Here is a 13,029-nt window from a genome sequence, read left to right on the forward strand (position 1 = left end):
TCACCAAGTGGGGGTAGAGTATTTTCAAACCACCTATTTTATTTTTTTTTTTTTATTTATTTTTATTTATTAATTATTTATTGTGTCATTAAGGAGGTCGAGTTTTTAATTCTTTAATTTATTTAAAAGAGAGACATAGAGTAGAGATAATAAATGAAAGAATAAAGATGGTAATAGTTGGTAATAACTTATGTGAAGAGGATGATGATGATGATGGTTGTTGTCCAATTGAAAATAGGTTGTTGCTTAAAGGTTCGATGATTTGAGAATTGGGGAGAACTGAAAGCGAACCATCCTGTGATAGGCTACATGACATACCACCAACTCTACATGTAACTTGTTGTGTTGCTGTACAGGTGATTTGATGTGCTGCTAAACATATGGTTGTAGAAGTTTGTGTGGCACCTTGACATTGGAATATTCCTGGTGAACTACAAATACTTTGACCTTGCGATGTACAATTGATGAATGAATCACCATTATAGGTAACTTTGAGTTTACCACGTGTAATACTACAAATCATTTCTTCTTCTTCTTCACCACTTGACGAGGATTGGGAAGAAGAGGAGGAGGAGGATGATTCAGAGGATTCACTTTGACGTGGACAAACAATGGTATTGATAGGATTGGCCATTGGACAAGACCAAGTTAAATCAATCTCGTTGGTACATGAATTGACAAGTTGACAATACTCTACACCACATTTAGAGGCAGAACAAGAGTTTAGGTTGTCAGAGTTTAGTGTGTTTGGATTACACTGGTTTGTACGTAAACAATTATAGTATGATACGGTGGCACTCTTGCATTGATTCCAATGCGTTGGATAGGGTGAGATACACGTTCCATTATCACGACTTAAACAATCGCAAATTTCAAACATATTATTACATCCAGTGTCATTGGTGCAAGAGGTGGTTACTGGAGTTGGAGTTGGTAGTTGAGCACAGACACCACCTTCACCGCAGTATAGACCTTTACTAATATCACAAGTTGTCAATTGGAGTAACGACTTTGGTCCGTATGAACAGTATTGACCAGCACTTTGTTGTGAGAAAAATGGTTGGCATGTACTTGTACTTGTATTATTATTATTTATAGTACACGATGATCCAAGTGGACATGCATTTGGTGTTAAAGTACAGTCATCATTGAATGCAAGTTGTGGAGAACAAACTGTTACATTGCAGAATGTTCCAAATGGACAGCCTTGTGATGATGGCACATCGTTGCATTGTTGACCAACTGGTAATACACATTTAGCATTTAAACATTCTAGTCCATATGAACATTGATACGATTCACTACATGAATCATTATATTGACCATAATACTAATTATTTTAAAAAAAAAGATTAATATTAATATTATTATTATTACAAAATAATTATTTTAAAAGGAGGACAACTTACAGCTTGGACACACAAGTCATTGATACAAGTAAGACCTGGATTGCAACCCCACAAAGATGAGCAGTTACCATTCTCTGGTACAAATGGTGTACAAGTACCATTCATATTGGTTCCATTGGAAGCATAACAAAAAGAATTGGCACATCTTTGAGATGGAGACATTACTTCACTAGATTGATAATTGAAGAAATTGAATATTAATATTAATATTAATATTATTATTTAATTGGTTTGATTAATGAATTGTTATCATACCATGATGAACCAACACTTAGACATTCTGGGAATTCAAATGGACAAGTAAAAGCAGAGGTCAAAGGAGTGTTGATGGAAAAGATAGCAATGATAGCTAAAAGTAATAATAATATTTTATGCATTGTGTTGGTTGAAAGATGAAGCAGAATGGAATGATCATCAAACCAAACCATTGATTGCATTTAAATAGGCAATGGTAGGTTCCTCGGGAAACCGAAATGGCCTATTGATCATTTTTTATCTGTTGGAAGAAAATAAAAAACGAGCGACTACAACAGTTGGTTGTAGTCCTTACCTTATAATCTGCCGATCGCAACAGCATCTGATTGACGTCAGATGGGGTCTATAAACCATGGTCCTCATCCTCATCGTCACCGTCGGTTCCAAGAAGGTTGATAAAACTTTGTTGTTTTTTTTGATGATCACACGTGCTGCATTTGAGACTTGACTTGTTGTATCAATCTTTTGAATTGAGTCGGTTGTTTAACTTTTAATCATCAATCTCGATTTACATCTTTGCTGATCCTAGTTGTTGTAACCTACTAATGATCATCAGAATTTGAAAAAGAGGAGGTAGGTTGTTTTGAAAAAATAAATAAAAAAAAGAAAGGTGAGGTGAAGCTAGCAAGCCCGTCTGTCTCGCTTTATTATTAATATTTTTTAATTAGATTTTATTTATTATCTTGTTCAATACACTATTATTTATTTATAAGAGTACTGATATGATACAGTTGAATTAACAATAGAAATAGCAATAGCTAACAACTGTTGCCGGTGATCGACCAATTTTATTTATTATTTATTTAATTAATGAAGAGTACATATACGAAAGTTGAAATGGCAATAGATAACAGTAAACCCAATACGAATGGTGATGATAAAGAGGGTGATAATGATGGTTCAGAGGAGTCCAGAGAAGAAGAGGAAATGGGACGTGGTCGACAATTAATAGTGTTGATCGGATGAGGAGATGGACATTTGAAATCATTATCAGTATTATAACAAGAAATGGAAAGGTTACAGTACTCGACACCACACTTGCTGGCAACACAAGAGTTTAGGTTGAGATAGTTATCAACTAGAGTGCAACGGTTGTCAGCCAAACAGTCGTAAAAGGACATGGTGGCAGTGGCACATTGACTGTTGACATTATAATTTGTTACGCATGTACCATTGTTACCCTTGGAGCAATCACAAACCTCGTAAATGTTGCAATCGTCGTCATCGGTGCAGATGGTGGAAGTATTGGTTGAAATGTGGTCACATACACCATTCCTTTTACAGTAGAGACCTTGTGAAGCATTACACGTTGATGCTAGGCCAAAGTCATCATGGTACAAACAAGGTTCACCTAGACCAAGGGAAAAAAGACGGGTACATCTATGGACACTGCTTGTTGCATTGACTTTGTTGCACAATGATCCATATGGGCATGCGTCCTCTTCATTGATAGAAAGATTACATTCATCACCAATAGAAAACTCTGGAGAGCATATCATAGTCGTGATGTTGCTTTGATCGGTTGAATTGATGGTTTGTGTAAAGTTACAGTATGAACCATATGGGCAACTTGATTTCGAGTCACATTCATAAATAGATGACCCATACATAGAGCTGTCTGGATAATCACATGTGTTTTTGATACTACAATCCAACATCCCAGAACATTCGTATACATTTTTACAATAATCACCATATTGAACATACCCCTAAATTTATAAATTGCAATTAAAAATGGTTAACATGAATCATCTTGATTTTAAAAAATCAATTCATTTTATATTAATAATATTTCTTACCTCTTGATAACAACGGGACCCATAGATACATTCAAGACCTGGTTGGCAACCGCCACGAATATCATCATTTTCTTTAGAACATGTTCCTCCCTCTGTTGAGTAGGGAGTACACGTCGCATTCCAATCAGATGTTTCATTCCCTGTTACAGAACAGAAAGAGTCGGCACATAGTACAGGAAATCCATGCATGTAATAAAATTCTGGTGTGCTTTATAAAGCCAATAAATAAATAGTAGTTGAAGAAAACGATGCATTAGTACAGAGCAAATGTATGATTGATAAGTTTTGATTACAAAATAATCGATTGCAATTGTTTGAACATTACCATGTTGATCCTACTTGTACACATCGTGCTGAGCATTCTGAGGATAAAACATTGGAAACTAGGCCTAGGCTTGCCAAGACCAATATAAACAAAAAAACTTTGATCATCTAATTATAAGATTAAAAAAAAATATGACAAATTAAATATTATAATATTATAATATTATTATTATTATAATATTATTATTTCTAGATGAAATTCCATCTTTGATCCCTTACAATTGTAAACATTAAAAAAACCATACTAATGATTTGGATGTGGGTGATTGATTAAGATCAAAAAACCCACAAACTATTTTGGCTATTAATACCCAAGTTTTTTTATTTATGGATTTGGTTCTATTTAATTAAAACGGGCATTGGCCACTACTTGATGCGGGTTCTGCTCTGCTCTGACTATGCATGAAGAGTCGGTTGTATAACTTTAAATCATAAATCTCAATTTATATCTCTGCTGATCCTAGTAGTAATAACCTAATGATCAGAATCGTTGAACAAGAAAAGAAGAAATTTTGTTTTGAAAAAAAAAAATAGAAGGTTCCTTATTTATTATTTGTAAAATATATTATAATATTTAAAAGAGTCCTGATATTTTTGAAACAATAGATAACTGTCGGACAATACATTTGTATTTGATGGTGACGATAAAGATGATGATAAAGATGGCAAAGAAGGAGAATCAGAGGAATCAAAGATGATGAGCACGGCCGGTTGTGGTGGTAGTTGTTATCAATTGAGAGTGTTTTAGGATGGGAAAATGGACAATCTACATCTCTATTGCCACCAATATCAATGATTTCACAAGATGTGGAGTTTTTGCAGCTATACTCTACCCTGCTCTTTTTGGCATGACAAGAGTTCAAGTTTAGATGATTATCAACTTGACGACAACACGATTGTCATTCAAACATTTGTAGTAGTAATTGGTGGCGTCCAAGCATTGACTGTTGTTTAAATTCATTACTAACTTTATTTAATAGAGGAATGATACTAAAGAAACAATCAATAAGAATAAAACCAAGATGGTTGGTGATGATAAAGAGGATGATAAAGAAGGTTCAGTAGAATTGGAATTTGAACCGGAGGATGTATCGTTCATAGAGGATGAAGAAGAGGATGATTGATCGGTTGGGCAAACAAGACTGTTGAATATGTCAGTGTCGGCCCAACACTCTGAACCGGGGGGTTTAATTTCTTGATTGTAACAAGAATTTTGGGTGCGACACCATTTGTCCCCACAATTTTTGGCAGCACAAGAGTTTAAGTTGAGATAATTAGGAACTGGAGCACAATGATTGTTAGTCAAACATTTGTAATAGGATAGGGTGGCAGTGGCACATTGTGTGTTGATATACGATACAACGACACATTTACCGTGTGGACCATTGGAGCAATCACAAGTCTCATCAATGTTACAGTCATTGTCGGTGGCGCAGGAAGCATTTGATGGTGATGGAATAGAGGCACAGATACCACTACCAGCACCACCGTTGTTACAATAAAGACCTTGTGAGACTGAACATGTCGATTGAGCTGGGTCATTTGGATTTGCCGTACACTTTTGACCGACACCTTGAGAATACAATGCAGTGCATCTATAGTCTGTAGAGCTGTATTGATTGCATATTGATCCATATGGACATGGATCATTGCCTTTTGTAGCGCTCCAACTAAACAAGGTGCAATCATCACCAACCATAAGTTGAGGCGAACAGATATTGATTCTTCCGGTTGTGTTACAGAATTTACCAAATGCACAGACTCGTTCATTAATGCTACACTCGCCAATGAGGGAGCATGCCCCACCGCATGATAACCCTTTGGAGCATTGATAGGCTTGAGTGCATCGCTCACCAGTTTGTAAATAATCCTATATGTAATTGAAATGATAATAATCAATATATAGTTTATTTTAATATCGGTTATAGAAGTTGCATCTAGATACATACAGTTTGAACGCAATTGCCGCCATTACATGAAAGACCCGGATTGCAAATTAAATCACTAGTCCCGCATCTACCATTCTCTTGTATAAAGGTGGTACATGTACCAATCAAGCTAGAGTTGGAAGAGGGCGCACAGAAAGAGCTGGAACAGATTTGGGTACTGTTGAGTTCACTATTTATAATCAATAGTCAATATTTAGTAAAAGATGGGTGATTGATTAATATATTTAGAATATTTATCGATAAAAAAGAATCTTACCATCGCTCACCCACTTGGATACATTGAGCATTTATTGATGGACATGTGTCGCCTTGGACCTGTGTGATGGATAATAGGCTGCTTATAAAAGCTAAATATAAAAATACTTTGATCTTCATTTTGACCAATTGAATTGTATAGGTGTGTGAGTGTGATTCTAGGTAAAATTATTATTACTATTATTATCTGTTCAATCTCTATCTCTTTAAAAGATTATCTCGAAAAATTGATCAATGAGGATCTCGTCGAAGAGAACCTAGTTGGGGTTTGCAACCGGTTGATTTGAAAAGCCGTCGAGACGTGTCACAGGTTTCCAAAGGAACTCAAAATTTCCCAAAGCATTTTTTTCAATTGGTCAAAACGAACAACTCTTACTTCACTATTATTAACTTAACCAGTTAAGTTAAATTTTTTGACTTGAAACCTTGAGTCTTCTCTTTTGATAATAAAATCTAAATACTGGTTGCAGTTGATACAGATCATGTTGTGACCATTCATTTTCATATAGTCCACCTTATTTTCAAAGTTCAACCTCCTATTTTGACTCACATAAAGAGTCAGAATTAAATCTTCATCAATCTTCGATACGCAAGCAACCCTTGGGTTCTGTCAAATAAGGTACATATATATAGTATTTTGCCTTTTTTGGGAACTCCCTTTAGAATAAACAGGTTTTTTTGTTGTGATCATCAATCGATTTACATCCTAGTCGTTGTAACCATTAAAAAATTAAAATAAAAAAAATAAAGAAAGGTGAAGCTAGCAAGTTTGTCTAACAGCTGCTCGATTATTATTATTTTAATTAGATTTTATTTATTATCTTGTTCAATATATATTATACACTATTATTTATAAGAGTACAATAGAAATAGCAATAGATAACTTGATAAGACCAAAATGATGAAGATGACAATGAAATACTTGACTTGAATTTAAATCCACGTGATGATTGGTGGTGATGAGTTGGAATCACTCGAGCTCGAATGACTAGGACAAGCAATATTGTAAATGGAATTTGGTAATAGACAAATGGAAAAATCGTTATCCCTGTAACAAGAATTGGTGAGGTTGCAATACTCGGCGGCACACTTGCTAGCAATACAAGAGTTTAAGTTGTCGGGGTTATTGACTTGAGTGCAACTGTTGTCGTCCAAACAGTTAAAGTAGGATGTGGTGGCATCTGCACATTCAGAGTTGATAGTAGTTACAACGGAACATGTACCATTGACATCACCTTTGGAAAGGCATGTACAAACCTCGTTAAAGTTACATTCCGATTGTTTAAACAAGGAGCATGGAGCATTTGATGGTGCTGGAAGTGGGGTACAGACACCACCATCCTTTGGACAGTAGAGACCTTGTGAGGCATCACAAGTTGATTGAGTAGGATTCTCGTCTCTTTCGTTGAATAAGGTACACGTTTGACCTAGACCAAGAGAATACAGTGCAGTGCATACATATGACGTCGAGTCGTTACCGACTTGATTGCATAATGATCCATCTCGACAAGCACCCCATGATATGGCTACTCCTGTGTTGTACATGGTACAGTCATCACCAATGTCAAGTTGAGGAGTACAGACATCGTTGTTATAATCGGTTCTATTACAAAATGTACCATATGGACATCCTTCTTGTGCCTCTTCACATGACAGTGGCATTTGACTATTACCAAATGAGCATTGAGAGTTGGAACAAGTTAATCCATAGGAACATTGATAATCTTGAGTACATGATTCACCATATTGTGCATAATCCTTAAAAAGATATAATAATATTAATAAATGTTGTAATGATCACCGATTATTATTAATCCGCAAAAAATGATATAGAAAAAAATTATTAACATACAGATTGGACACATTTACTGTCGTAGCAAGAGAGACCTGGATAACATGATCCCAAGTATTGCTCATCCTCTAAACAGGCACCATTCTCTGGAATAAAGGCAGTACATGTACCACTCCAGTTAGAACCAAATTTGCAGTAAGAGTTGGAACAGAAATGCAAATCTGATAGATCACTAGTGAATCGTCAAAAAAAAACAAGGAGAGATCATTAATATATGAAGATTATGATGATGATGACGATGATGATGATGATATGTATAAAGATTTATCTACTTACCATGCATCACCAATTAGTCCACATTTCATAGATGCACAATCTGCAGAGGCAAAAACCAATGTGGAAACTAGACCTATAGCTACCAAGGTACCAAATAATAAAACTTTAAAAAAATTCATCATTAAAAAGGAATAGAATAGGTAGAAAATGATGTTTTATAAATGACATCCGATCGGATGTTTTAAGTACTTAGCTATTCGTCCCTAGGGCTAGTTCCTATACTTTTAATTACGAAAAAAAAAAAAAATGAGATTAACACGTCAGCTGATTGCAAGCACCCAGGGCAAAGAGCGATTTATATATCTTTTATACCAAGAAGATCGAAAGGATTAAAGCCTGGGCCCACATGAATCGGAGATGTATACTCACTCCTATGCTCTTTATCTACTCTGGCAAAAGAAAAGAAATCATAAAAAGAAAGATGGATACTTTAGTTGAACCCACTTTATTTATTTTTCAAGAGTATAAAATAATCCGAATGAGAATAAAAATAATTGATAATTCTACACCCTATATAAATATATTACAAATGAAATAGATGGATATCGAGTTTTATTAATTAGAAAGGAATAATTATTGAAATTGATAATAGTAAAACCAAGACGATTGAAGGCGAAGATAAAGATGAGGAAAGAGATGGTTCCATGGTTGAATTGGAACTAGAGGAAGATGATGGAATTGAACAAACAAGACTATTGATAAGATTTACATATGGACAATCAACGATAGTTTCTCCTATATCTAAAGAGTAACAGCCTTCTGTATTACAGTATTCGACACCACACTTGCTTGCAGCGCATGAGTTTAAGTTTACAAGGTTACCGACTTCTACACATTGGTGTTTAGCCAAACAGGTAAAGTAGGACTTGAAAGCGCTGGGGCAATGTGCGTCGAGATTTGGTTTAACTACACATTTACCCCATTGAGAATTCTCCAAGCAGACACACATCTCGCTAAAGTTACAGTAACTGTCGTCGAGACACTGATAATTTGATGAAGCTTGTATGGTGGTACAGACACCATCTTTGTTACAATAAAGACCTGGATTACAAGTTGATAGAGTTAGGGGGTCATTTGGGGTTGAGCTACACGTTTGACCTAGACCAAGAGAATAGAGTGCAGTGCATCTCGATTTTGTAGAGCTGTATTGGTTGCACATTGATCCATAAGGACATCCGTTTGAATTAATGGTACAGTCTTGACCGATGGCGAGTTGAGGAGAGCAGATATTGTTGTTTATATCGGTTGTGTTACAGAATTGACCATATGGACAGTTTAGATACTCAGAGACACAACCATCTCTACCTAGGGCACATTGACCACCGAGACAAATTAATCCTTTTGAACATTGAGAAGATTGAGTGCACGATTCACCATTTTGAGTATATCCCTATATCGGATGAAATAATCATTAAATTAGTATGATAGGTGTATGAAGAATGGATCGATTAATCTTTTTACAATTTTATCAATCAATAATTTTAATATCATACATATTGGACACACTTGCCATCGTAGCACGAAAGACCTGGAGAACAAGCTACACCACCCGATGAACAGTTTCCATTCTCTGGTATAAAGGCAGTACAATTACCAGGCGAGGCATCGGAATAGAAGCAGTCAGAGTTGACACAAAATTTACTTGCATATAAATCACTAACAAAGTTGATAAAAAAAACAAATTGATTATTAACTTGAATAATGATATTGATGATGAAGATTTGGTATTGCAGAATGAAAAAAAAATCATCTTACCATTGTCCACCTAATTGGATACACTCTGATTTGGAAGGACATTTCATAGCATTAATCGTGGTAGAAATTAGGCATTTAAAAGCAATAAATAATAAAACTTTGAATATCATTGTTGAATGGTAGTTAAAGACAAGTAAAATAAATTAAATTGAAACTTTTAAACTCGTATTGCCATCATGACAATGTCACATCTGAGAAATTTTAAAACCATACCAAATTATTTAGATGTGGGTGATTGATTAGGATCGGAAAAGAAAGGGTTGCCCAAAACTATTTTTAACTTTATAGAGTATCTCAATGAAATTGGGATTTCTTGTTTTTATTGATCTCGAGAGACTCACAATGGATCCAATCAATATTGCAATAACATAGCCTTTTACAAACTAGATCCCAATAGTCTATTTTTTTATATATAATTATTTTAATTAAATCATATTTATTTAAAAGAAAAACAAAGTTGAAACAACAGACAATATTAAAACCAAAATGATTGGTGAGGATAGAGATGATGATAGTGATGGTTCAGTTGAATTTGAACTGGAGGATGTATCGTTCAAGGAGGAGGAGGAGGATGATGAAGGACTTGAGCAAACAAGACTATTGAAAGGATAAGTTGATGGACAAGAGAGGAGAGAGTCCAAAGCATCTAAATTGTAACAGATGTCGGTTTTACAGTACTCTACACTACACTTTCTAGAAGCACAAGATTCTAGGTTCATAATGTTACCGACTTCTACGCATTGGTTCTCTGCCAAACAAGCATAGTAGGCCTTGGTAGCACTGGCGCATTGTGTGTTGAGATTTGATATAACGACACATTTACCTTGTGAATTATTGGGACAGAGACACATCTCGTTATAGTTACAATCAGTGTCATCTTCACAGAAATCATTTGATGGAGATGGTAAAGGTATACAGTAACCATTGCGACAGTAAAGACCTAGAGTAAAATTACAAGTTGTTAGATATTGAGGGTCACCTTCGAAGGTTGGGCTACACATTTGATCTTGATCACGGGAATAGAGTGCAGTGCAGCTAAGGGTTTTAGAGTCGTAGCTGCATATTGATCCATATGGACATCCGTCTACATAATGTGTACAGTCTTGACCGATGGCGAGCTGAGGAGAGCAGATAGAGGGTGAAACGGTTATGTTACAGAATTGACCATATGGACAGGTATTTAGCCCAGAACTACAACGACTATTACCGAGGGAGCATTTACCACTGATACACGATAATCCTTTGGTACATTGATATGATTGAGTGCACGAATCACCATTTTGAGTATATCCCTAAAAATAAGAATATAAATTGTCAATTGATTATTAGTTTGGTAGCTAGTTCAACAAATAATAAATATAAAATGATTTAAACACCACTTACACATTGGACACACTTGCCATCGTAGCACGAAAGACCTGGAGAACAAGATGCACTACCGGAATCCGATGAACAGTTGCCATTCTCTGGTATGTAGGCAGTACAAATACCAGGATAGGTGCCGTTGGTAATAATGCAATCAGAGTTGGCACATAATTGATATGAATCACTAATAGTCAATAGTAATAAAAAAAAGAAATAAATCGATTAATAACGTTTGATGATCATTTGTATTACAGAAAAGTATCTTACCATTGTGCACCTACTTGGATACACTCCAAATTTGTATGACATTTGAGAGCATGTACCGTGGTGAAAACTAGACATGTTAAAGTTATAAATAATAAAACTTTGATCATCATGATTGAAGTATTTAATAGATGAACCTGTAGACTAATCTTTAAATTCTATTCTTTTGAAAGTGAACTATCTATTTTATAATAGATAGTGAAGATCTTCACTATTTGAGTAGGCAGAACGTTCATTGAGGTCAAAACAATTTCTAATAATAAGAATAATATTTGTTTATAAACATTGATAGCCGAAGACGTTTGGCGGGTGATCACGATAGCTTCAACCAATGAACATCGAGTTGTTCAAAAATATCTTTTTCCAACAAAAATATAATTTTTATTATTTTAAAATAAAGTTGAAATTGCAATTGATAACAGTAAAACCAAGATGATTGATGGTGATGATATTGATGGTTCCATGGTTGTCGTTTCATTTGAACTGGAATTAGAGGAGTGTGTGGGTTGGGGGTTGGATCGCTGGCGCTCCCAAAAAAGTTTACAAGAATTCGCCCTTGCAGGGCTCATTATATATTAAATAAGTTAAAATAGTTAATTTTTTAACCTTTATAATTCTATAATTTTTTAGAATTAATTATTAACTTTTAATATTTTGTAAAAATTATAGAATTATAAAGGTTAAAAAAGTTATTTTGGATTATAAATTCATAATTTTAACCATAATTGGATTGGAATTATAGGCAAACATAGTTCATAGAAAATGGATCAATGGAAAAAGATTGGTTGGTATCACAAGGTATTCCACTTCCATCACTATTTTGGATTATCAATTGTCCATCTAACATACAACAGATTCAACATGGGTGGATAAATAAAGTTGGAGATTGTTTTTGGTATGTTGACACTGTGACTATTTGAATATTGGGAGGTCTAAATCTTTCAGGAATAAAAACATCCGTATATACTTCTGAAGCTTCAGCTGTTGCTTGCATTGTCAATGTTGGAGGTGAATCAACACATAATGTAACTAATTTACCAATTCTTACGATATGCATTTGGTTGTATGAATAGACATATGATCCTCCAGATACATTGTATTTAAATTGAACCCAATGTGTATAGTATTCATAGAAATCCAATGGTGTTGGAATATAACCTGGTATTGGATTGACAAATGATAACTGATTTGTTTCTACAGATGGTGCATTGATAAATAATGATTTGATTGGTGTAATATTAATTGTTTCTCCAGTAATTTTGTTTGTGGCAAGAGATTCACATTCTATGTTGGAAATATCCAGCAATTGCATACTTACTTTGCCATTTATTTCAAGATTATTTACTGTTGTTGTTCCATTAATACCTACACCCGATTGAGGGGTAATTGTATTTGTTTTCATTTCATTTCATTTGATTCAATTGATTTGTCTACTTTTAAATTGTCACTAAATGTCTTGTGTCCATTAATTGTTTGATCTATTTCTGTCAATACCACTTGAGCAACCTTTTTAGATCCAATACTTG

The 13,029-nt window shown here is 34.7% G+C and overlaps 5 protein-coding genes across 5 annotated transcripts; all 5 read right to left on the reverse strand.

The window, feature by feature from the left end:
• Positions 1-118: 118 nt before the first annotated feature.
• On the reverse strand, positions 119-1,786 carry DFA_07172 (uncharacterized protein; the record flags this gene model as incomplete). The annotated part of the gene is made up of 3 exons (XM_004366981.1): positions 119-1,330; positions 1,410-1,578; positions 1,665-1,786. The coding sequence occupies 3 exons, from the start codon at positions 1,784-1,786 to the stop codon at positions 119-121; spliced, it is 1,503 nt and encodes a 500-aa protein (XP_004367038.1).
• A 681-nt stretch (positions 1,787-2,467) lies between these two features.
• Positions 2,468-4,030, reverse strand: DFA_07173 (uncharacterized protein; the record flags this gene model as incomplete). The annotated part of the gene is made up of 4 exons (XM_004366982.1): positions 2,468-3,373; positions 3,464-3,671; positions 3,789-3,895; positions 4,007-4,030. The coding sequence occupies 4 exons, from the start codon at positions 4,028-4,030 to the stop codon at positions 2,468-2,470; spliced, it is 1,245 nt and encodes a 414-aa protein (XP_004367039.1).
• Positions 4,031-4,760: 730 nt separating this feature from the next.
• On the reverse strand, positions 4,761-8,238 carry DFA_07174 (uncharacterized protein; the record flags this gene model as incomplete). Its single annotated transcript, XM_004366983.1, has 7 exons — positions 4,761-5,657; positions 5,737-5,905; positions 5,993-6,051; positions 6,834-7,084; positions 7,149-7,749; positions 7,844-8,015; positions 8,120-8,238. The coding sequence occupies 7 exons, from the start codon at positions 8,236-8,238 to the stop codon at positions 4,761-4,763; spliced, it is 2,268 nt and encodes a 755-aa protein (XP_004367040.1).
• Positions 8,239-8,678: 440 nt separating this feature from the next.
• DFA_07175 (uncharacterized protein) lies at positions 8,679-9,921 on the reverse strand (the record flags this gene model as incomplete). Its single annotated transcript, XM_004366984.1, has 3 exons — positions 8,679-9,509; positions 9,613-9,775; positions 9,875-9,921. 3 exons carry the CDS (start codon positions 9,919-9,921, stop codon positions 8,679-8,681), a joined length of 1,041 nt encoding a protein of 346 aa, XP_004367041.1.
• Positions 9,922-10,314: 393 nt separating this feature from the next.
• On the reverse strand, positions 10,315-12,905 carry dia1 (uncharacterized protein; the record flags this gene model as incomplete). Its single annotated transcript, XM_004366985.1, has 4 exons — positions 10,315-11,166; positions 11,258-11,423; positions 11,507-11,661; positions 12,471-12,905. 4 exons carry the CDS (start codon positions 12,903-12,905, stop codon positions 10,315-10,317), a joined length of 1,608 nt encoding a protein of 535 aa, XP_004367042.1.
• Between the last annotated feature and the right edge of the window lie 124 nt (positions 12,906-13,029).

The sequence above is a fragment of the Cavenderia fasciculata genome (genome assembly GCF_000203815.1).
Source record: "Cavenderia fasciculata unplaced genomic scaffold Scf_ET2XIPL01CNAVH-3, whole genome shotgun sequence".
NCBI lineage: Eukaryota > Evosea > Eumycetozoa > Acytosteliales > Cavenderiaceae > Cavenderia > Cavenderia fasciculata.